This window comes from Eleutherodactylus coqui, chromosome 1 (genome assembly GCF_035609145.1).
Source record: "Eleutherodactylus coqui strain aEleCoq1 chromosome 1, aEleCoq1.hap1, whole genome shotgun sequence".
Lineage (NCBI taxonomy): Eukaryota > Metazoa > Chordata > Amphibia > Anura > Eleutherodactylidae > Eleutherodactylus > Eleutherodactylus coqui.
Window position 1 is genome coordinate 471,041,498 of NC_089837.1, and position 25,726 is coordinate 471,067,223.

The following is a 25,726-nucleotide window of genomic DNA, read 5'->3' on the forward strand; positions in this document are numbered from 1 at the left end:
GCGGGGAAAAAGGGCAAGTGTAAGGATCCAAGTGACTATGACAAGGACCAACTAGTGGTGGCTAAACTACTGGATCAGTACATCTTCAGTAGAGCAGGTCTGATGGGATGGTCTTGAAAGACAAGAGGTGACCCCCTGACAAGGTCAATGGTACCCAAGGCTTATGGATGTACATCAGGAGTGAAGACTAGCCTGTCTGGTACAACCGCACAGAAAAGCTGGTGCAGCATAAATTGCTGAAAAAGGGGCTCTACACACTTAATACTTTAACTGATCCTATACTCAGCCAATCACAGACCTTCTATTAAAAGTAATCAGCCATTAAGTTGGTGACTTAAAAGAGGTTTTCCAGGCAAATACTATTGATGGCCTATCGGAGGCAGAAGCATTCTAGAAAGTTTAATTCTCATTGAAATCAATGGGAATGCGGCTTCCCATTATACTACTGCGTCTGATCTGATAGAGCCTCCGCCACACTACTGTATTTGTTACTTCACAGACCGGCTATAACGCCTGCGTGTGCAGTGGGGCAATGTACACTTTTTTTCCCAATCGCATGCCCTTTTGTCCATATAACAGACAAGAATTAGGACATGTCAACAGGTGGTGTCCGATGCGAGTTGAGCCTGAACCTTTAGGGTGCAACTCGCACATAAAAAAAAATTGTGCGCCCGGCCTAACAGGAGGCTTCAGCTCCCAATTATTTCAATGGCAGTGAAGCCCTCTATGATGCATCTGCATTCGACCCCAATGACTACTTCTGGGCCTGCTGGACAGCGAGCCAGGCGATCGCCAGGGATTCTGAGTGGCAAGTACCCCGTGATTAACTATTTATGACCTGATTAAGTAGTTCAATTATAGTATTATTGGTTGTCTAGTACAGGTACAACAGTCATTATAAGAGTATCTGCCAGGACAAATTCTTTAATTTCAGGGTATCTATTGGATGAAGCAGATTTTAATCCACCCTGTATATCAATTGGGAGTGTGAACCCCAACCATGTGTGCCATCATAGTATGTAGAGGTCAGTGGATGCAGACATGTACTCCAACCTGTCAATAAGCTGTTTTTTCAATTCGATTTCTCCACCCCACTTGCAAAACTATCAGAAAATTTTTTTTGGGGGGGGGGGCGATGTAGCCGTCTTAGGGCTTGTTTGTGGTGTACATTGCATTTTGTATCAATGGTACTAGTTCATGTACCATATAAAATGTAGCAAAAAAACTAAAAACAAACCAAGACCTTAAATGTCGAGGTGAGGTGGGGGAAAAAAAATGCTATTTTGCCATTTTGAGGGAAGGGCAGGGGGAGCGTGACAAAACTTTATAAAAAAAATAAAAGCCATTTAACAAAATGGTTCAGTCACCATCTTCTGACCGCCGTACCTTTATCTTTCCAGCAATATAGCTGTGAATGCTCATTTTTTGCAGGACAATCTGATATCCATTGGTAACATTTTGGAATACATATAACTTTTAATCTCTTTACAGGCAAGCCCCCCCTTTACAGGCAAGCCCCCCCAGGTACTGCAAATAATTCCACCCGTGGGCATTGGGCCCAATTTGGTTACATTTGAGCAGCAAGGTCACTTTCTCAGACTGTACTGACATTTGTCGCCCAGTGCATTTTCCAGTTCAAAATGATGTCCAACTGGGCCACCTAGTGGATATGTGGATCTGCAACTGAAGTAAGCCTGCCTCTAACACAAATGATACGCAGTGAATGGAGGCAATGAAAATCAATGGACTTCCATTCACACCTGCGTGTAGGCACTGCATACGTGTACACATGACGAATAAATCGCAGCATGCTTTTTTTCTCTGCGCATCATATACAGCCCTTGAATGGGCTGCGTATGATACGCTGTCCTACACATGCATTGTGTACGGGCTGAGTTTCCATAAGCATCCCCGCTCTGAACAAAGTGGGGAATTTAAAAAGAGAAAACGATCACACTGCACGTCCATGACTGCGTCATTCACGGGCATGCCCAGTGCCAGACCCAGTCTCTGCCGGCAGAGCATATGGGCTGTAGTGTCTAAAAAGCCGGAGGAGACCCTCAGCGTTTTACAACGCCGTGGGCATGAGCCCTTAGACATTTAAAAGTGACCTTCCAGAATAAGTGGCTGTGAGGACATGAAGAAGAACACCATTTCCTTCCGTGATCTAAAACTTGTAACCTGCATTTATCACCAGGTTGCCCTCTGCAACCTGTATCTCCAATTCTCAGTTTTCCCTGAGCTGATAAATGGAGCCTAGCTGCTATGAGGTCTCCCATACTCTGCACACAGCAAGTAAAAGGAGATTGTCTCCATCGCCGTCTCACATACACAGAAGCAATAGCATCATGAATTACATTATAGAGAAGCACTGAGCGTTGTAGATGTAAATCCAGTAGTTATAAGACCCCAATGCTCAGAAGCAGTGTATGGCATCTTTGCTTCTTTATCACTCAGCTCCTCCTCACCTCTCAACGGACATCTATGGGCAGCATGTCATCTACCCAGTGAGCAGTTAGTCAAATCTGGTCTCTCAAGAAGGATTTAGCCGTGCATTCAGAGTAAGTGAACATTTAGGAGGGAGAAGAAAGGAGACTGATAAAGTAGTGAAATTAGACATTTCGTAACTAGAGATGAGCGAGCATACTCGCTAAGGACAATTACTCGATCGAGGATTGTCCTTAGCGAGTATCTCCCCGCTCGGGAGCAAAGGTTCAGCTGCCAGTGACAGGTGAGTTGCGGAGGTCAGCAGGGGGGTGCGGGGGGGAAAGAGGGAGAGAGAGAGATCTCCCCTCCGTTCCTCCCCGCTCTCCCCCGCAGCTCCCTGCCCGCCGCTGGCAGCCGAATCTTTGCTCCCGAGCGGGCAGGTGCTGGCGAAGGGCAATGCTCGATCGAGTAATTACCCTTAGCGAGTATGCTCCCTCATCACTATTAGTAACATATCTTATTATGGAAAATAAATGCCCGTTTCCCCACTTAGACTACTTTTCTCTTCCAACCTCTATTTAATCTTCATTTAGGACTAATGCCCACAGACGTATTATCGCTGCGGAATTCGCGATCAGACAACCGCCGCAAATTCTGCAGCAATGTCCATCCATAGACCTGCTGTGGTAAACTATTCTCCCCTGCCCACGAGCATAAATCAACTTGCGCTCGCGGGGGAGAATCGCTGCATGTTCTATCCCATGTGGAAAATTGCATGGACTGCTTCCATTGCAGTCGATGAAAGCCATCCATTCCGTGATACTTCCGTAGTGCTCACAGCGGAAGTACTATGAGAATCTGCATCACGGCCGGCGTGGAGAGGCGAGGATAGGGTCTCTGGGGGACGCCGGGTCTGAATCCCCTGTGATAGTTCGCAGGCGGAATCCGAGCCAGCTGTGGGCATGAGGCCTCACCGAGAGGTGATATCACAACTGCTGCCCAAACAAGGGTAAGGGGGGGTAAGCAGAATAAGTAATATAGGTAAAGTTCCCTGGTGCAAGCACTGAGTCATGACTGACTCCTAGGGTGATGTCACATCGTGACGTTTTGCAGGGTGCTTGACTATTGCCTTCCCCAGTCATCTTTTAGCACCCAGCAAGCTGGATACTCATTTTACCGACCTCAGAAGGATGGAAGACTGAGTCAACCTTCAGTCCGATACCTGAACCATGCGGGGATTGAACCCGCAACCTCACGAGGCCCAATAAGTAATATAAGCCCACTTAATTCTTTGTTCACTCCTATTGACCAAATAGCTTAATATTTTTTGTGCCATTTTGGCTAATAAGAGAACGGACCTGTCCCTATAATAGATGCCTTTGGATAGATGGTGACTGATCCACTTTGAAGTATGGAAGATCCCAAGTACAAGGCTCACCTCATCAATAATGCTGTCAAACTCCTTCTCCATTTCACTTTTCACATTGTCTTTAATGTTGGAAACATCAGACTTGGGAAGTAGAATATTTTCCAACTCCTTCTCAAACTCCTGCATGAGGGCCCGATCATCTTCATCCTCCGAATCCCGGATCGCAGACATAAGCTTGGATTCCTCTTCATTGTGTAATTCTTCACTCTCCGCATCACTGTCATCCTCCTGGAAGAATATCAAATCTCTTAAAAACGAGAACACTTAGTAACTTTGCACATTCTATATATCGCCTTCTAACATGAAACCGGGGAATATTTATAAAAAAAAAAAAAACACACGAGCTAAAAAAAAGTGTATTGTCTGAATCAAGAACAAGGGGGCAGGGACTACACCGACCATCCCTCCAAACTGCAATGTGGCTATTAAAAAAAATGAAGACTGGCATTGGAGCTAAACAGACATGAACCCCAAACTCCTGCTTGTATGTCTTAATCCAGCATTCGCCCTATCAGATGGCTGCTGGCACTGCTCTGCATATTGCTGCCCCCACTCTGCCCATGCATGCAGTATCTTATGACTAGCTGCTACTTTGCTACTATGGTCTACTGGGTTACAGGAATGTAAGCTAGTGGACCTTCAATACGCTGCTGCTGAATCCTCTCAAGGCTGCAGTAGAGGGGTCCAATGTGGCACCTTCAGTAAACTTTGTAGAATGTTATTGCCTGGTGGCCTTCCTTATTAGTGCCTGTGAAATGCAAGCCCTCCTACTGGGAACACGGCAAGTTTTCTTTAAAAAAAAAAAAAAAGTTTTCTAAAAGAATGTTGGCGCGCCCGATTGTCTTTTTCCTCACGGAGGGCAACAATTTCGCACTGGCAAATACCAAATTAAAGTCATCTAATATGCCAGCTTACATGCTCTTTGGGATGTGCCTTTGCTAAGAGTGTATACTAGATTTCCTTCAGTGGGAGCTTCATGCTAGGATTAAGAACAATGCATTTATTTTGAAATGGTTAAGAGGCTTCTTGGGAGGTCTTAGGTTTTTAATCCCTTAAGGACACGGTCCTTCCAGCCCCATTTTTGTTCCCCCCCCCCCCCTTTAAAAAAAAACCGTAACTTTGTTTATCCACCGACAGATGTCTGAGGGCTTGTGTTTTGCCAGTTGTACTATTTAAGTGTACCTTATAATGTACTGAAAAACTTTGAAAATCCTAAGTGGAGTAAAATGTAAAAAAAACAAAAAAAAAAAAACAAAACATTTTGCTATCTTTCAGAGAGTCTTGTTTCTACGGCGTACACACTGCAACAGAAATGACATGAAAACTTTATTCTATGGGTCAGTGCAGTTATTACCGTACCAAAGCTTATATAGCTTGTTTTTTTTCTGTACTACTTAACGAAAAAGTAGTTATTTATTTTGATTACTTTCTGCCGCCATAACTTTTAATTTTTCAGTCAATATAGTTGTGCGAGGGCTTCTAGTTTCCATTGGTAACATTTTGGAATACATACTACTGTTTGATCGCTTTTTATTGCATTTCTTTCTTGAAGATGGGGGAGGGGGGGGTAACCAAAAAAACAAAAACAAAAAAAAACAAAAAAACAGCATTTCTGGCAATCTTTTTTTCTTCTTCTGATGACATTCTTCGTCTGGGGTAAATAATGCGTTACTATGATAGATCAGACTTTTACGGACGCAGCAATATGTATTTATTCTTTTATTACTTAGATTCTTTTATTATAAATATGGCAGAAGGGACTTTATTTTTTTCTTTAATTTAATTTTGTTTTTAAATAATTAGGAAAAAACTTTTTTTGATCTTATTTTTACTTTTTTTCCTTAAACCCCAGAGGGGACAACAACATGCGATGCTTTGATCGTTCCTGTAGTAGGATGTAATGCCATAGCATTACATCATACTGCGATCGGGCAGGCATTCTATCAAGCAACCCCATGGGCGTGGCTTGATGCACATTAGCTTTTTACACCCCATCTCCACACCATTCGCAACCTGATTGAGTAAATCCAAACAACCACTCATCCACGGTGATTGGTTAGGCTGATTCACGGTGATTGGTTGTTTAGGTTGGTAGTAGAGATGTGTTGAATAGAGATTAGAGATGAGCGAGCGTACTCTGAAAAGCACTACTCGCTCGAGTAATTTGCTTTATCCGAGTACCGCTGTGCTCGGGTCTGAAGATTCGGGTGCCGCTGCGGCTGACAGGTGAGTCGCAGCGGGGAGCAGGGGAGAGCGGGCGGGAGAGAGGGAGAGAAAGATCTCCCCTCCGTTCCTCCCCGCTCTCCCCTGCAGCTCCCTGCCGGCACCCGAATCTTCAGACCCGAGCACAGCGATACTCGGATAAAGCAAATTACTCGAGCGAGTAGTGCGTTTCCGAGTACGCTCGCTCATCTCTAATAGAGATATATGCTGGCTTGATAGACATTCTGCCATAACAGCCTTGGGGCCTTTTACAAGGCCCCTCGCTGCCATGACACCCGCAAGGTACCCTGCGACCTCATCGCGGGGGGGGCGAATGGCACCATGGAACATCAGCTGAGAGATTTAAATTCCGGTCAGAATTTAAAGGGTTAACAGCTCATATGAGCCGCGCAGCGTATCCAAGCTGTTGCCGGCTGTATGAAACAGCCGATGCCTGCGTTGTACATGGAGAGATCACCCCGCGATCTCTCTTCATACATACTCAGACACTGCGGGACATAACTGTACAACCTATAGAGTTAAGGGATTAAAGAGACACACTTTTCTGTTCCCATCAATACTGCTGCAAGCAAACAGCAAGTGCATTACAAAGCACGGCTTCCTGTACCTTTTTATGACCTTTCTTCAAGTCTGCGATAAACTTTACCAGGTCTTCTGGATTCCGGATTATTCTGTAGCGAAGAGATCCGGATGAATCTAAAATCCACACAAAAGTAAGATTTATTTAGTGCAGAACTTTATGAATTCCTGTAGACTTCAGGAACTTGGTTTCTTTTTCGTTTAGGATTTTAACAATAAAAACTTCTACAAAAACAATTTTAATTCTCTTTAATAGAAAGCAATCTTCAAGTAGGGAGTTTGAAATATGAATTACGTTAGGGCTAACACATATGGCTTAGTTACAGCTACATGAGACTCTGGGTGGTGGGGAGACAATGTGCCATGATGGGAGGTGTAAATCAATGTATGGAGCACTTGGGGGTCCATAATCAAACTACTAACGACCCCTTGTCCCCAGTGTGCTCACAGAACGGGATATCATGTCATCCCAATTGCCAATGCCGCCAACACTAGTTTAGCCTTCATCTAATTGTGAACTATTGTCCAGTGTTGGAACAAACCGTCGCTGTTGTGCAAACATGTAACCGCAGAAGGTACAACGCAGTCGTAAAGCTAATGCAGCTAAAATGAGACCGCATCAAGCCACGATTTCAGCTCAGCCACCAGCTGAAGTTTGTAAATCTCATGCAGCAGATATGCGAAAGCTACGAGTGAACATGTCTCCTCAGCGAGCTGCTGAAGTTCGTAAATCACATGCAGCTAATGCGAAAGCAATGTAGCAGAGCTGTGTGGTGCATTGTGCCACCAGAAACACTGGTACTATAATTTCCTAATAATTACTAGTCAAAAAATACTGATGACCACTCGTCAGTGCGACATGCTCCGTCCCTGATCACATGAGCGTGACGTCATCACAGGTCCTGTGCGCACACAGCTGCTGTCCGGCTAGTTGTTAGTTAGTATTCCATAGCAACTGAGGCCACTATGTAGGGGATGAAATACTAACGAACACCTACAGCAGCCGTGTGCTTACAGGACCTGTCATGATGTCACCGTTATGTGATCAATAACCTGTGAGGGAGCAGTCAGGCGTCACGTGACCAGTGAGTGATCAGTGTGTGCAGGACTCTGCTGTGCAGCCTTTCCTCCCTGTTGTATGAAGAATGCATGTAGCAGAGCTGTGTGGCGCATTGTGCCACCAGAAACACTGGTACTATATAATTTCCTAATAATTACTAGTACACATAAATCATACAGGTGACAGAACCTCCAGGAAAACTGGAGATTGTAAAAGTCAGCATCGAAATAAGCAATGACCTAGTGGAAAGAGGTCTAAACAAGCACCAACCTCCTGTTCCTCCATCTGGAGCATTGAGACTGGGGAACGCTCCCTCCTAGGAAGAGGTTAAACAAAAGAAAGGATATGTTACTATACATCCAACAAGTAACTGCAATACTAAATCTACATTCTTCAAAGACAAGCATCCCCACATCACAAGCAGACACTGCGCCGAGTTGAAGTTAAGTAACTTTTTACTTCCCATCTAAGTATGATATATTGACGAGGCAATTGATAATTGTATAAAGTTGCCACTGATTGAATCACTGACCGCCTTATTGAGTTCCAACCTAATTCTTGTCCGTTAATTCATGGTAAAAGGTGTCTAACAAGCAGAATGTTGCATTGATTACACACTGGGTTCAACATAGTAAAATCTGGAACCAACATGCCATAGAGCACACTATGTATTTTAGGATCCACAGAACACCTTGGGTACCGATGACCCTGCTGGTTGGTCGGCATGTCTTTTCCCTGGGCCACTACTTCATGTCAGGAACACCCCATAAAATCTGCTATACTGAAGCTACTCTGACCCAGTTGCCAAGCCATCACTGGTTGGCTTGTGTCATAGTCCCTCAGATCCCTACACTTGCCCGCTTTCCCTGCTCCCAGCACAGGGGGAGTTTATGGTATTCACTATGCAGTATATAGGCCACAGTAGCTGTATTCTGGGGGTCTTTCACGCAGTACCAAAAATTATATAGGTTTTTATTCTTTAGGTTATTCTGCCTTTGCACAGGAAAAACAAACACTTCTTAGAAAATCTATATTTTTCTGAAACTTTTTTTTGTCCCTCTAGAGCAGTGTTTCCCAACCTTTTCATCCTTGGAAGTCCCCTTCATCATCAGCACTCCAGAGAGGAGGAGACAAAGTCGTTCTCTCCGTGATAGATGCATATCGAGGTAACGGACAGCATTTCATGGGTTTTATAAACTACAATGGAAACAGCTGCAAGCATATATGATGCCTCTAACTCATATACTCATTTCTGGAGGGCCAATCTGGTCAAGACACTTTATTCTCCTCCTCTATGGGAACCCAGACATGGCTACACAGGGCACACTTAGTGCTTGTCCTAATATATAGGTGACCCAGACATGGCTACACAGTGCACCCTTAGTGCTTGTCCTAATATATAGGTGACCCAGACATGGCTACACAGTGCACCCTTAGTACTTGTCCTAATATATAGGGGTCCCAGACATTGCTACACAGTGTACCCTTAGTACTAATCCTAAATATAGGGGACCCAAACATGGCTACACAGTGCACCCTTACTATGTGTCCTAATATATAGGGGACCCAGACATGACTACACAGTGCACCCTTCGTACTGGTCTGTCCCCGTTTTTCCGCTATGCTTTTCTCCTCTTCCCCCAGACATGGAAGCTACATGTGAGTAGCCACCCATAGATATTTCTGTCTTCAGATGGAGCCAGATAGAATGGCATTCTAATAGGATAAAGTGACATCCCTGTGATATGGTTCTGACCCTAGTAGTGACGCTATGATCTTCATGGTGTCACCAGTGCACTATAGTAGCTAGCAGCTGGGAAGTTAGACAAGTACTTGAGTGACAACAAGCCGCTCTGCCTTGGCCAGAGCATTTCCTCTGTCGGAGCCACAGCCACACAGCTATAGTGCCTTATGTATACATAATAGTAACTATTTTAGCGCTTTCCTCTTGTAGGAGGAACATTATTCTGAATCCATACTTATCGAATATTGTAAGGTAAATCAGCTTTCCCTTCTTACAGCGTGAGCTTCCAACATTGTGTCATATGCAATGCCCGAAAAGAGCCCCCAAGCCGTTAGTAGCTCACCGTAGACTCCGTATCGGGGGCCTCGGAGTCTGTGCCTTGTGGTCGGAGTAGTTTATCCCAGAGATCAGCCTCAGTCTCTTCTTGCTCTAGATAGCCAGCAGATTCATCTTCAGTGCTCTCCCTTTCCAGATGGGATTGGAATTCTGAAAAGAACCATAATTTTACCTTTAAACCTTAGATACATTCGGTCCTAATGGTATCCGAGCAAGTCACACCGGGCAATATGCACAGTTATACCTAGGCACCTTACAGTCTGTAAATGGTCATCCAACCAGCCCCTCTTCATCCGTGGGGTCTACTGCTTGGGCAAAACTTTTCACTTTATTAGATTTGTTTTTCTCATCTAGGTTTTTCCCTCCCAGCTTTACTTTTCTGCTGACATACCTATCTGGGGCTTGTTTTTGCGGGATGCATATGGATGCACTAAAAAATGTTGAACATTTTTAAGTGGAGTGTAAAGGTGAAAAAAAAACAAAAAACACAGCATGCTTCGCTTTACTGTGGGTCCCGCACGGATGCCTTACACTGAAGTCAATGGAAGCCGTCCGACCCGCGGATTCCGTGAGAAGAGCAGGAGATATTTTTAAAAAATAAATCTGTTCTGCGCATGTGCGTCAGACAGCACATCCACACACATCTGCAGAACAGAAGAAAGAAGTTCCGGACAGGTACACAGGGTCACCAGCCGTGGGCATGGGCAGATTCACCATGCAGAATCCACGTATGCCATGGACTAGAGGCCTAAACCAGAACTATGTATTTTTAGGAAAGCCATTCTAGAGGCTTTCATAGAAGGCAGAAAACTACTACATAAGGAGAGCTCTTCATTCTTAGACAGGAACCCATTTCTCATCTAAACCGGTTTTAAACTCCTTAAGTGGGCAACACACATAAGATAAGTCTATGGACCACCACCACCTCCTTTGATCTCTCAATGAAGAGGTTTGGCAACCCCTACTCCCCACCCAGGATGCGCCTTCTACATCTTAGGTTGTTGGTGGGATCCAATGTTAACCAGCTGACCAGAACATGTGACTTTGGATAAATATGATCAATGAATTAAAAAAAAAGTTTCTAAAACCTCATGCAATTACAATATACTGCGCTTTGTAGGGAATCCATGTAATAACCTGTATCGGAGTCCGTGGAGCGGCCCCCGGTCTCCGCTTGTTCGTGATCCTCCTCGGCTTCAGTCGTCCTCGGAGGGTTTCTTTGATCCAGTGATCCTGTACTTTTCGATGCCAAGGTTTTCAAGTCGCGGGTCTTCAGATCTTCAGACAGTTCCTCCACTATACGCTTTGTGTCTGCTACAGACAATGCAATTTGATTACTGTAATATCAGTGCTGGGTTCTTAGCAATACACAGGGGCAGGTAAATAGTCAGGTGAAGGCCTCATGTCCCCGGCACGCACGGATCTCCGCAGTGAAAGACCTGCAAGTCAGTGTGGAACTTTTTATTTATTATTTTTTTTAAATGCTTGCCGGCGATCGCAGATGAAGGTTTTTTCCCCACACAGATGTATGCGGATGCACTGCGGATCATCTATGCGGGGGGGGGGGGAAATAAAAAAGAACTGTGGATCTTCTGCGCAGGTGCCGATCGCGGATTCTGCAAATCAAATCCTCCCATGGACATGAGGCCTAAATGTAGCAGGTAAGTCACATTCTGTGTGCAGTCATGGAAAATGATGTGTTCATTATCCACTTAAAGAGACCATCACCAACTTTTTGTACTTCTCTAAGGACAGCACAAGTTAGTGACCGTCACACCGACTACAGCGATATGTCTGCTGTGTGGATCTGTGTAGTAGGTTTTGAGAAACTTGCCTTTTTTCAGTGGCAGCTCATGCATAGAGGACTTGGGTATTCATAAGCTATGGGGGGGGGGGGCGCTTGTGTGTATTTTTTTTTTTTTTTTTTTTTAAGGCCCAATAGGGAACTTTACTATGTAAACACTTGTAAGTTTGTGTAATACACTGCAATACTTCAGAGCTAGCTCCAATCACAGCTATATTTGACAGCTTACATGTATGGTCAATGTTGACTGTGGCATGTAAATTATCCCCCTTCCGACTCTTCAGCCATGTAACCCCTTAAGGTGCCATAGTCAATAGCAAGAACAGCATTTAAGTAGTTAAGACACAGGACTGTCTCTGCATCCCATTGGCTTCCCCGGTATAAGACTGCACATTGTCAATAGGGCCAGGCCACCATGACAAGCCAAGAAGGACCCCTTATTCCCGCCATGTAATCTTTAGGCCCCATACCTATGGCAAGGTCTAATAGGATGCCTGTCAATAAGTAACCGACAGCCAATAATACACTGCACTCCAGAAGTTCTATATAAACAGTCACATAAATGGGACCAAAAAAGAATAAAAAATTAAAAAAATCATGTGTAATTAATAGATAACCCATCGCTATACTTACACACTTGTGCTTTCACGTATTCTACATACTGTTCCGGGCTTAGAGCAGGTTGGCATCTTATAGGTTGCGGCGTTCCAGTGGAGGGAGGGCGCAGAAACGGATGATTGCAGATACGGGTGGTGTGAATAGTTAGCACGTAACTACAAGACTGCGGTTCATCCACGCGAGCGATATAATCTCCGGAGCCTTCTTCACACACAAACTGCAATGACAGGAAAACAAGTGAACACCTAATCTTCTCACTCAATCTACTAAACCAGATAATATAAAAATGTGTTACAGGAAGTAGATGAAGCCGATGCGGCTAGTCACATGCTGGGGGAGCGAATCTGTTGTATGGACTCGCCTCTGCCTGGTGTAGAAGACATGAAGTATAAGCTCCCATACCCCCTCTTTCATTGGTGAAGGATTGCAGGAGTATATAAATGACCGATACCCTCGCTATATGCCCCCAATGCCTATCCTGAGCCACTAAAAGGGTTGTATCAGGATAACAAGGGTTCTACCAGGGTCACACATTATAGGGAATAACTTGCTGATGGATGAAGATCCCGCTGCTGAGACCCCTACCGATTTCCAGAATGTGGGTGCCATGTTCTCCTCCTGCCTGTCACTGCGGGGTCCTTTCTATGCCCGCAGCGACGTCAGAATCAAAGAAAAGCTGGTCGAGTATGCGCGATCAGCACTCCATTAGTTTCAATGGGGCTGATGGGAATGCCCGAGTGCGTGTCATGCAGCCCTGTTCTTTGTGGGGTCTCAGCAGCAAGACCCCCACTGATCAGCAAGTTTTTCCCTATCCTGTGAACCAGGTACAACCCTTTGTGTTCCAACGGTAGCATGTATAAGGATACTGTAAACTACTAGTGCGCAGGATATACTTCTGGATAAGTTCTATATAAATAGTGGGCAATTAGCAGATAACATGTTAATTGGAGCTAATCGTTTGGTTTAAAATACCGATCGTTCAGTCGTTGTCAGTCCCCTATACGGGTAATGTGAATGACAGGAACAATATCTCATTTGAACTAGTCGTACATCGTTGGCTCGTTCAAACGAGAAATCGTTAGGTCTAAACGGACCCTTACATATCACTGAAACAGAGGACTGACATCAAAGACAGAGCGCACGGTCCATCAAGCCGGCCATTGTTAGTTTATCCCAAGCATGGTTACTTGATTCACTTACAGGCCATTTACACGGGATGATTACTGCTCAAAACTCATTCAGAAGAGCGAATTTGAGCAATAATCATTATATCTAAATGCACAGCCACCGTGCACTAGTCGCTGGTCGCTAACTTCCAACCAGCATGAAAATCATCACTGGTTCGCCAACTTCTCACTAAGTGTAAACGCTGCCCGCTCAGCGCTTCACATAGAATGTGAGGCGCTAAGTGAGAAGCCCGCGATAACCTGCTTGTCTAAGGCCCAATTGCCGATCTGATTTGCAGAATCTGTGCGGAAGATACGCAAATCAAGCCGCCCATATTGGGATATATGGGCGTCCGCAAATGAAAGAAAGCATGCAGATTTGATTTGTGGATCTTTTGGTCCAAAAAAATACACTTCTGTATGGCCATATTAATGCACTTTGTAATGTACATTGTGCATTAATTATGAGCCATACAGAAGTTATTCACTTACCTGCTCCGTTGCTGCCGTCCCCGTCTCCATGGTGCCGTCTAATCTTCAGCGTCTAATCGCCCGATTAGACGCGCTTGCGCAGTCCGGTCTTCTCCCTTCTGAATGGGGCCGCTCGTGCCGGAGAGCGGCTCCTCGTAGCTCCGCCCCGTCACGTGTGCCGATTCCAGCCAATCAGGAGGCTGGAATCGGCAATGGACCGCACAGAAGACCTGCGGTCCACCGAGGGTGAAGATCCCGGCGGCCATCTTCACAAGGTAAGTAAGAAGTCACCCGAGCGCGGGGATTCGGGTAAGCACTACCCGTTTTTTTTTTTTTATCCCTGCATCGGGTTTGTCTCGCGCCGAACGGGGGGGGGGGCTATTGAAAAAAAAAAAAACCCGTTTCGGCGCGGGACAACCCCTTTAAGCCATGAGAGAGATCCAGAACTGATCTGTGAATAGGGAAGAGGATTTCGCACACAAATCATAGCCTTACTCTAACTTCCGTTTCTCGGAGCTTGCCATTCAGATCACATTTGGAGCCGTTCACAAACATCTGGCTGTGGTATCGCTTCAGTCGGTGGTGCTTTGATGCCTTAAATAGAAGAAAAGTACACGTCAGCAGAGGGATAGAAGGTGATCACACACACATTACAGGGGGAACTAGTCAGGATCTGCAAGTCATCCAAATGCAAGGCTGCGGGTTTTGGAGCGGCATCGCCATCTGCATTCCACTGCGGCCATCTCTCCCCATAGAGGCTGCCGTGAAACAAGGAAAGAATTGACATGCCGCGTCTTTGACTTACGCATGGCGCGCCAATTTTTTAGTGCAAATCTCGTCCACTTTGCTAGCTAATCCATGGCAGGCAGAATTCATGTGCAGAAAGTTTAACTAAACCAACTCCATAAACTGCGCACGGGCACCTTTACAGCTGTGATAAAGGGGCAGGCTAGTTTTCAATGTATATATATATATATATATTATATATATATTATATATATATATATATATATATATATATATATATATATATATATATATATATATATATATATATATATATATATATATATACACACACACACACACACACACACACATATATATATATATACATATATACACATATACACATATACACACACTGATCATTAAAGGGACTTTGAAAATACACAAATCACATGAATAAATTACTCAGTACAACATGACCAATTAGTCAAATATCATTAGTTCTTTATAACGGACACGGTAATGGCTTTTTTGACGCTTAGAACCAACCTTTGCCGTTTCATTATTCCAGTCAAATTCGGACTGATAGTAGCCCAGATATAACACGTCTCCCTTCACTTCAGACTCTGCAGAACAAAACATATTTAACAGTGTCGATGCGCTCGTTAACCACTTTAGTTTAGAGGATTCATTTCTGCCATAAATACCCATTAAGAACATGAATGGGAAAAAAAAAAAAAAAGTTATCCTATACATACAGCATGTCAATGGCGGAGCGGAGGGTAGCAGCGGGGAACAGGGGGGAGCCCTCTCTCTCTCCTTCTCCCCCCCACTCATCCACGGCACCCCCCCGAATCTTTTCGCCCAAGTACGGAAGTACTCGAAAATCGCGGTACTCGGGCGAAAAAGGGGCGTGGCCGAGTAGGCTCGCTCATCTCTATTAATGACCAACCAATTTTTCAGTTCTTTTCATCATCGCATTCCAGGAGCCATAACTTGAATTTTTTCCATTGACCCAGCCATACGAGGGCTTGTTTCTTGCAGGACAAGTTGTCTTTTTAATGGCTACATGTTCAGGTACATATAATGTATTGTAGAACTTTATCAACTTTAGAAATTCTGCCGTTAGTTTTTTTTACAGCGTTCAGTGTGCAAAATAAATAATGTAACGACATTCTCTGGTCAGCACGATCCCAACGACACCAAGTTTATAAAGTTTTTTTTATGTTTTACTATATTTGTGCATAAACACAAAATAAAATTTCCCTTTTGTGTCGCTGCATTCCAAGAGTCGTAGCGTTTTAATTTTTCCAAATCAACGGAGCGCTATAAAAGGGCTTACTTCATGGAATAACATTTGGATTGCTTGTTATTCCATTTTTTTTGTAAAACGTATGATTGTAAAAAAGGTATGATTTTATTCTGCCATGTTTTTTTTTTAATTTAAAAAAAAAAAACAAAAAAACATTTGCCGTGCAATATATCGATATTTAAAATAATTCTGCGGGCCAGTACAATTACACAAATACCAACATTTAAATTTTTTTTTTGTTTTTTTCTTTTCAAGCAACTTTCTACAATTTTTTTAATGTATTTTTTTTGTTTATTGCTGCATTCAAAGACCCTGACTTTTTTTTTTGTCAATGATACGGTGTAAGAACTTTTTTTCTCTTGGGATCAGTTGTGCTTATTAGTGGTATTTGTTGATCCATGCAATGTTTTGATCATCTTCGATTATGTTTTTTGTAAGACAAGATAGGAAAGATTAGCTATTTTTGCCATGTTTTTTTTCATGGCATGCACTGTGCGGGTTAAATAACGTACTAACTTTTTTTCCTCTGGGTCATTAGGAATGCAGGGATACCACATGTGTGATTGTTATTACTTCATTTTTTACATAGTAAAAGGGGAGAAAGGTGAAGGACTTGATCATTGGCATATTTTATCATTCATCTAATACACTACTATACTTCAGTATAGCAATGTATTACAATGGCTATGAAGCTCAGCCAGAGGCTGAGCCTCATTGGCCACCATCGCTGGCAGACCCAGAGACTATATGCAAGCACCAGGGTGCCATAGCACTCCATCGAGATCCTGCGATCACATCACAGTGCGCCAATGGGCGAAGAAGGCAGCCCCCTCCCCATGTCACTCTTTTACATACCACAGCGTGCAAAGCATTAAATAGCGGGAATCAAAGGTCTCTTCGGTCTCCACTATTAGAGAAAGTGCCAGGCTGTTATCCAACAGCCGAGCACCCATTCTTCTTGGCACAGGAGACCTGCTCCGGGCTTCCTATGCAGCACCGTAGATTAAAGCTTCTTGACGGACGCCGTCAAAAGACGCATCAGTGGTCGTTAAGGGGTTAAACATGCGTCTAGAATGGCATTGCTCCTGGTAGGTCCTCTCTTTAGCAAATCCACTCTAGACACTTCACGCCTGAGCTGACTAGAATGGAGTTGCTGGTGCAAGGATCTACCAGGAGAAACTCCATTCTAGTTAATGCAGTAATAAAATATCTAGGGTGGTTTTGTGAAAGGGAGGATCTGCCCGGAGCAACTCCAGGAACATGTCAGAAGTTACTGATGTAAGCCAAGACTATCGCTGCAATAATGACCGTATTTAGCAAACAGAAACAGGTACGGGGCCGGCAGCACAATCCAGAGCAACACATGCCGTCACTGGGACCAGAAGGCACAGATCCAATCTAGAATCACGGAAGACGTGAGAGCATTCAAAGACCTTCTGGTCGAAGCGTTACGGCCATTATGTCCTTGGATGCTGCCATGCCTTCCTTCTAGGAGTCCGTTTTGCAAAGTGATTTTTGTTGGTGTCTTGATAAAACTTATTACAACCCTCAGAGCTACTCAAGACTTATTATTGGGAGTTTAAAAAATTCCCGTGGCGCATGTAAACGAGGCAGAGCGGTCCGGTTGGCATGCCAAACAGTCTCTGCTAGCAGCCCGTTTTGTCCCAAAGTCCGCCACTTCAACGTCATCTCCGTAGCGCTGCCAAGTCCCATGCATGCGCCCAGCCTTTCCATTTATGTCAACGGGGCAGATAGATAGCCGTGCACAGCACTCACTTATTTCCACCAGTCCCATTGAAGTGAATTGAGCGGTACCGGGACTCGTGAAAGCAGCAGTGACTGTTCAGGCAATCACAGGTTTCAGCGGCTGTGAGAATCCCCACATGCACTATGAACAGCACATGTCCACTCACCACTAAAAAGAAAGAACATTTTTGGGGGAAAAATGAAAATTATATAAAAAAAAAAAAGTTTTTAAGCCACTTTGCCCAGCTCTACTAGACAGTGAAGACAATCTGCAGGCCACCATTGTGCTGCAGCCACATGCGGCTCCTGCACCACTAGTCTGGCAGGCATAAGATACACTCTATATACGTGAGGACCGCATCTCATGGGATCGGTCATGAAGCGTGCATTAGACAGATTATAGTATACCTTCAATATGGTACTGCTGTATGTGCTTCCCGTAGCAGAACTCATACGTCCACCAGTCTTTGGTCTGTAAGGCAAAGTATTACATTTAATAGTAGCAAGGAGATAGGCACGATGCCGGTGAGAAATGAGCATAGCACATGTGTCTAAACTGACGATGAGAGCCGCTGCGCACGGGTCCTCGGAGCGCTGTGCACTATTGTACCTTTGTCAAACAAGGCGCTGCTTCCATGGGTTTCAAAAGTTCGGATATTCCGAGTCCCGAGTAGCTCTGAGGGTCGTCATCCTTTTCCTGATGAAATTTCACAGCGACCGCAGGAAGCTTACATTCATAGTTCTGCTGGTATTTGGACGAGATTGTAACGATGTTGTCCGCTTTACTCTGCAAGATATACAATAAAAAAAAAAAATTATAGAACACCAACTTTTTTTTTACAACCCTCTGTTCTCATTATCATAAAGGCTTCTATTAATAAGTCATGACTGCTTTGACAGATCCGTTGTGCAACAGATCCTAATGGATCCCACCAACCATGGGATTGGTTGATCAGGTTCTTGTTTCTTTATAAGAAAAGCACAGTAGACAATGTTATTCGTGCTGTCAAACAGCAATTGAAATCCGACAAAAGAGACCAGCAGCAGTATGAACAGAGACATAATGAGGCTCTGTTCGTTAACACGTACATGAGCTTCAAAAGGTTTTCTAGACTATACCAGGTTCTCCTTACCCCCTCATTTGCTGCCGTTTCACATCTGAAAGATCTGATTTTCAGGTGTTCTTCCCCATCTACTTTCATGCAGAGGTGTGTGGCAAACTTAGCATTCTGACAGCAGTTTACTGTCCTGTACTTCTTTGCCCTGACTTTCCATACTGAATTGTACAGTTTATGGTCCAAGCAGCATTAAGAGCAGTATCTGAATGCCCGCCTCTCTGCTCTCCCAAGAAGATTTAGGCATACTGGCTAATTGGTAAGTAAACCCAATATAAGGTGTATACACAGACACCCCCAGGAGAGGCAGAATGTTTGGAGACCATTATCATTGTCTGCAGATCTGTCAGCCCACAGTCTCTGAATGCATGGGCATGCTCTAGTGAAGATAGCCCCTCCACCCATTGCTAAGGAAAGGTCCCTGTGTCCTTATTCCTAGTGTTACTAGTCTTGATCGACCGGGCGATGATCAAAAAATCTCTAGAATACTTGCTCAATTTTATTGCCAAAAAACTGTTCAAATAGAATTTCCCATAATGCCTGCTGCAGAGGTCAATCAGCAGCCAGGACACCTTGCTGATGTCACCAAATGTGTCCTCCATCTTGCATATGGGCAACTGTTTCATTGGACGCGTGCATCACATGACTTAGCCATATATAACATAGGCACAGTAACCAGTGGCCATTCTACAGTCCAGCACAGAACAAAGAAGCTGCATCAAGTTTATATGCCTATACAACTCGTCGTCCGTTAATAGGGACAGATATTCTATAGAGGATATATTGCTGCTGGGTGTGAAAACTTGTATACCAGTAGAGAACTTAAAGAGGGTTCTATTGGAGGGAGCAGAAAAAGTTGCTGTATTAGGTTTATATGCTTATACGACCCGTGGTCTGTACGTTGGGAGAGGGGATATTTCTGCTGCAATCAATGTTTATAGCGCCAAAGCAGACAGACAAAATACACTTTGGCGTAGGAAATATTGAAGTTCTGTTTGTGGCCTCAGACGTCGCCAGTGCAGCCATTACAAGTTATTTGTAGAACGTCTGCAGCTAGCAATGGGGATTGGGGAATTCATTTAAAGGGGTTGTCCCGCGCCGAAACGGGTTTTTTTTTTTCTCAATTGCCCCCCCCCCGTTCGGCGCAAGACAAACCCGATGCAGGGATAAAAAAAAATAAATAAATAAAAAAACAAAAAAAAAAAAACCAGGTAGTACTTACCCGAATCCCCGCGCTCCGGTGACTTCTTACTTACCTTGTGAAGATGGCCGCCGGGATCTTCCCCCTCGGTGGACCGCAGACGGGGCGGAGCTACGAGGAGCCACTCTCTGGCACGAGCGGCCCCATTCAGAAGGGAGAAGACCGGACTGCGCAAGCGCGTCTAATCGGGTGATTAGACGCTGAAGATTAGACGGCACCATAGAGACGGGGACGCTAGCAACGGAACAGGTAAGTGCATAACTTATGTATGGCTCATAATTAATGCACAATGTACATTACAAAGTGCATTAATATGGCCATACAGAAGTGTATAACCCCACTTTGTTTCGCGGGACAACCCCTTTAAGCTGTGAGAAACAGGGACAGTGCACAGAAGATACAAGCTATGGCATTAGTGTACCTTGACGCCACCGGAATCTAGTGGTTTGACAGGAAGAACGCCCCTCTCACACCCCTAGCTCCCGATTGGCTACATTCGTCAAGGTACTAGAAGGTCCTTTAGCAGCGTCTGGATAGAGTCCAGCTCCCCGGCCATCAGGGCTCCACTTGCACAGGCCTACTTGCAGTTCCCCTGCTATCAGCCCTCTGCCTTCGCTCACAGAAAACGATGTGCGTAACCGGCGGCGAGTTAATGCAACACACACACACAAAGTTTGTGCAGAGGGAAATGGCAGAGGCGCGGGGTTGATCGCGACTCCAGCTCCCCTGCTCCCGCAGAGCAACTTGCAGCTCCCCTGCCACCGGGCCTCTGCCTAGGTTCCCTGACAGCAACGTGCCCACGCCTCGGTGAGTGAAGCCGCTGTCGTCCCCCCCATTTGGCAGTTATAAGCCAACGTTGTGCGGAGGGGAGCGGGGATCATCGGGAGTCCAGGCGCACAGGGCACAACAACGGGGCCAGCAAAGTTAACGCTGTGCAGTCCGGCAGCAGCCGACAGGCAAACATGGCACAACAGCAGCCACAGGACATTTCCAACGGCACCCTCCAGGGACAGAGGGTGAATATCCCCACTGCCAACTGCAAATCGGGAAAACAGTCCTCAGAGTACACTGGGTTGACAGCTATGTCCTGGCACATAGCTGCGAGCCAGTGGAGGCACAGTGCAAGTGAACTAGACTGTATGCAGACGCTGCTAAAGAACCTTCAAACACCTTGACGAATGCAGCCAATTGGGAGAGAGAAAGATGTGACAGGAGCGTAGCCCTGTCAAACCCCTAGCTTCCTGGTGGCGGCAAGGTACACCAATACCACAAGATATACTCTAGCCTTCTGTTCTCACATATTGTGCCTCCCAGGGATTGCAGCCTATTTAGCTGGCGGTTGTTTTATACTAACAAAGGAACCAAGAAAAATCAAACAGGGAAACAGCAAATACACACACTGCGCGTCAGCAGCCTTAGACATCATTCAGGCATGGGCCACACCACTACTAATAATTTGCAAGACTTAAGGTGGGTTCACATCAGCGTTGGAACCTTCGGCTCGAGGTTCCATCGTAGAGCCTGCTGAAAATACCGGTAGAAAAAAGCATTGCATGCAGCACTTCTTCCATCCAAAGGCTGGCAGCTTGGCAGATCCTATTGTAGTCAGTGTGGTCCACCTGACGCTGTTTTGTTCAGTCTACAGATGGAACCATTTGCTGCAGGGATTCCCATTTTCTGCTCCCCGAACAGAGTCCCCAGTGCAGATGAAAAAGTACCCGTATGCAGCTAGCAGTGGTTTTCAGCAAAATACAAAAAGTCAACTGGTAAGTTATATAAAACTACAATAAAAAGTAAACAATTGAAAATAAAAAAGGAAACATGAAGCAAAGGGTAGCGTGCGTCTCAGAGAGGACTGCACACACTAACCAACCCTCCTCTTCCTCTTTGGAGGAAAAAAAAAAACGCGGTTGGGCAGCATTGCATTCAATGTCTTGGTCTTCCTCCTCTTGTAGTTTAGACGTCACCATTGACATCTATGGCACCAAATGATCAAATAGCTCCACAGACCAATCCATGTGGACCACTTTGGAAGGTGCAGGGGATTTGGCACAGGGTGAAGTAGAGGCAGGATGCTCATGGCCAACTGACTGCCGTTTCCCTTTGACTGGGAAGAAGAGGAGGTGGTGGTACTTGAGGCATGCTGTGTCATCCACTCTACGACCTGTTCTGCATGCTGCGAATGTAAATGTACGTGCAAAATCACTTCTAAGAAACGCCAGCAGGCTTCCCTCACTTCTTACAGAACGTGAAGCTGTTTGAAGTGCCAACTTGGCCCCTCTTTAGGTAGTCAAGTGACCAATACATTGGAGCCAACTAAAAACATGGCCCCAGGGGTGGAGTAACTGGTCCATAAAGCCTACAGTAATGTGTCCATCCCTCAACTAGAAGATCCCACCGAGTACTGAAGAGCAAAGCTTGATGTGACCCTTCACAATGTCTATATCATGCAGAACGCTGTTTACTTGGGCAACGGTTTAATTAGGCAAATACTTGGCACCGTTCATGTAATATCACTGCAAACATGAACATCTTAATAGTGCAAAGGGGGGGAAGTGAAACCGAATAATCACAGATGGGCTAAACCGCAGCATTTCCTTTTTATGTTGTAGACCAAAATATGTAAGTTTATAGTAAACTAGAGAATGTTCGAGACCCATAAGGTGATACGAGCAGCAAACATATCCTATAAGGCGTCACACATCTGTCTCTTGTTGGATGTGGGTCACATATATACAGTATACATTGATCGTTGCGTTCGGAACAGCTGGAGCAGATCCTGTGATCAGTAACGCGGTACCACGTGATGGCCGGATCACGATTGGCTCTCTGATAGTGTGGTGACCTCTCCTCTGTACAGTAGAAGTCAACATTTGGCAGCCATGGGTAAACCTGGTGACTTGAGCAACTAACCACGGGCAAATTATGGGTGCCAGTATCTTTGAAGAAGTTGCACTTGTTGGCCATTCCTGAACCACGGTATCAAAAAAAGTGTACCAAGACTGGTTGAACCATGGACATACATGCGACAGATGATCACAGCGGTAGGCCATGTGTGGTTGATCATAGCAGCGAGCATTGGGTGGACACGTCTGGTATTTCAGATAGGACATGTCACTGTGGACCAAATGACCCAGCAGTACGACAGCGGGGAAGGCAGACAAGTTTCCACAATGATCAAGCAGTACGCCTTGTATCGACTGGGACTCAATGGTCAAAGAATGAAAAGAGTGCCGCTGATGACTTACGTCATTGCCTACATGGGCCCAGGAATGACATGAATGGACCTTAGACACATGGCAGAAGATTGCCTGCAGTGACAATTCCCATTGCTTGCTGAACCATATGGATGGCCGAGCTTGCATCTGGTGTAAACATCATGATGCTGTATCCTATGGGTGTACTTTTGGGCATCAATAGGCTAGTGGTGGCGGTACCATGGTCTGGGGAGGGTTTTCCTGGCATGGACTATAATTCTTGAATGGCGATCTCTACAGGGACCCATTAGCTGACCATCTGCACTCATATCTTCAGGAAGACCTGGACCACAGCCCCATCTATCAACAGGATGACGCACCGTACCATTGAGCTCGGATCACTAGGTTGGAGGAACACACCAATGAATGCTCCACACTCACCGGACTGTAACCAGAGTGAACATGTTTAGGACAGGCTGGAAAGGGATGAGAGATCTTCTCCCACTTATCCACAAAATGTGCTGCATGAGTGGAGATGCGTATGAAGGAGGTTCACCACCTTGTGAAGTCCCTAACATCTGCAAGCCGTAAGCGCCCAAAAAGGAGGGCCAACCGGTTAGGGAGTAGGTGTTCTTACTAAAGTGGTTGAGCAGTGTAGATCCCTCACATATGGGCAAGATATACAGCGTACCCCGAAAATAAGACCTAGCTACACTACATGAAAAAAAAAAAAAGTTTAAATACTCACCTCACAGGCGCCGTCCCAGTCCCTCTCACTGCTCTCCGGCAGCCTTCTGTGCTGTTCTCAGCGCTGAAAGAGCATTCTCTTCCTGGTAATGTGGGTTGAATACCCCGCCTGCGGGGTAAGTATTAAGACACCTCCCGAAAATAAGACCTAGTGACTCTTGTGGGACAAAAGTTTATATAAGACAGTGTCTTATTTTCTGGGAAACAGTAGAAGTAGTAGTCCTGGCACTCCATGGGCACTGCAGACAGAGCCTATGGCAGGTACTGTACAGCTGGCAGCAGAATCATTTATAAGACCCTCTGCCCATAAAGGTCAGGAGATCCACTCAGACGAGTCTTTGATCAAGAAGAGGATCGGGTCTCAGCCCCCAGTTTTCAGTAATGGCTTCCCTCTCCTTGATCTGGGATCCAATCCTCCTTTCGGCATACAGTAGAGCAGAACTCCTGAAATTCACATGCAGTGGGCCTTCAGCTCTGTCCTCGGAGCCGAACGGCAGGAAAATTGGAAGTGCCAGATCCGGCATATGCCAAATCCGGATGGCGCCCAACAGACCCTATTGACAATAATGGGGTCCAATCAGTTTCAGGCAGGCGGGGAGACATTTTCCTGGACAAATAGTGCAGCACACTGGGTTATTTTGCCCAGAATTTCATGCCAGATCTGTGCCAAGGGGTACAAACAAAGCGAATGACGCAGATGTGAATTAAGCCTTCTGACCCGTGCCATCACTATGGAGCAACTCTACCACCATACGACCGACTACCCAGAATATGGACTCCCCCTTTAAGGACACAACACATAGGCTGCAGGATCTGATGGCTACAAGTGTCCTTATCACCCTGCAGCAATGGCCAGCTGACAACACCTCACGTGACAGGTAAGTGAGGAGGAGACAGTATGGGCAGTGCAGAGTAGTCACCTGCAGGACGTGCTCACGTGACGTACACACGTGCGGCGGCTCCGGACAGTGACAGCTGTTCCCGCTCCCCCATTACCTGGCCTTTAATCACCGGCTCGGAGAGGATCTCTATCCCGTACTTCATCTCAGTCAGCTCCTCTAAGTTCAAGAAACCCACAGAAGCCGATGTCACCCCGAACAGCAGCCATAGAGCAGCCAGCACAACCGCACACAACCCGGGCACCGCCATCTTTTTCTCTCCCGCATACAACAACACGCTCCTTCCTCTAACCTCCCAGACCCCGCCTACTCGCCACCTGCCTCAGCCTGACTGGTCAGAACGTTGACAGGCGCGGATTCTATTGGCCCAGACACCTGTCAGTCACAGTTATACTCGCACAGAACATTTCCTTATCTATGTCCCGCCCACAGAGAGTGCACTCTTCTAAATCTGTGTGGTGATTGGTCAGGCGCTCCGTCAATCACACCACTCTGTCACTCCTGATAGGCTGCAGGAAGCCGGCGTGGGCTTGTTTTGGCTCTCCAAGACTGAGGCGGTGATTGGCTACCAGGAATGATGATGTAAACCAATAGGAAGGAAGAGAATGTCTGCGCTCGTTCTTAGGTATAAACTGTTGTCAGTTGCTCCTTAGCGATATACAGCAGTTCTATACCGTCTCGTACCTGACAGCATACCATTACTGAGAGCAGAACACCTACAGAGCTCCCAGCAGGTGGAGTGACACTTTCTATCACCACTAGGGGGCGCTTAGTGCATACTAATGCATCATGGAGTTGATCAGGCACAGAATATGCTCCAATCTGCATTTTCACACGTTTTTGTGATTTTTTTTTTTGCGCACAAGTATTTTTATCTGTTTTTTACACACTTAAAGGGGTTGTCCCGCGAAACAAAGTTGGGG

The 25,726-nt window shown here is 45.4% G+C and overlaps 1 protein-coding gene across 2 annotated transcripts in view; it reads right to left on the reverse strand.

Annotated features, from left to right (window-relative positions):
- OS9 (OS9 endoplasmic reticulum lectin) overlaps positions 1–25,077 on the reverse strand; it is a 42,851-nt gene extending 17,774 nt beyond the window's left edge. For both annotated transcript variants that reach the window (XM_066584407.1, XM_066584406.1), the window contains exons 1-11: positions 24,901–25,077; positions 18,255–18,431; positions 18,053–18,116; positions 15,136–15,212; positions 14,353–14,451; positions 12,236–12,437; positions 10,936–11,112; positions 9,806–9,948; positions 7,989–8,034; positions 6,687–6,775; positions 3,866–4,084 (exon numbers count right to left, since the gene is read on the reverse strand). In XM_066584407.1, coding sequence (XP_066440504.1) covers positions 3,866–4,084; positions 6,687–6,775; positions 7,989–8,034; positions 9,806–9,948; positions 10,936–11,112; positions 12,236–12,437; positions 14,353–14,451; positions 15,136–15,212; positions 18,053–18,116; positions 18,255–18,431; positions 24,901–25,053 — 1,446 coding nt within the window. In that variant the 5' untranslated portion in view covers positions 25,054–25,077. The remainder of the gene's footprint in view (positions 1–3,865; positions 4,085–6,686; positions 6,776–7,988; positions 8,035–9,805; positions 9,949–10,935; positions 11,113–12,235; positions 12,438–14,352; positions 14,452–15,135; positions 15,213–18,052; positions 18,117–18,254; positions 18,432–24,900) is intronic.
- Positions 25,078–25,726: the final 649 nt, after the last annotated feature.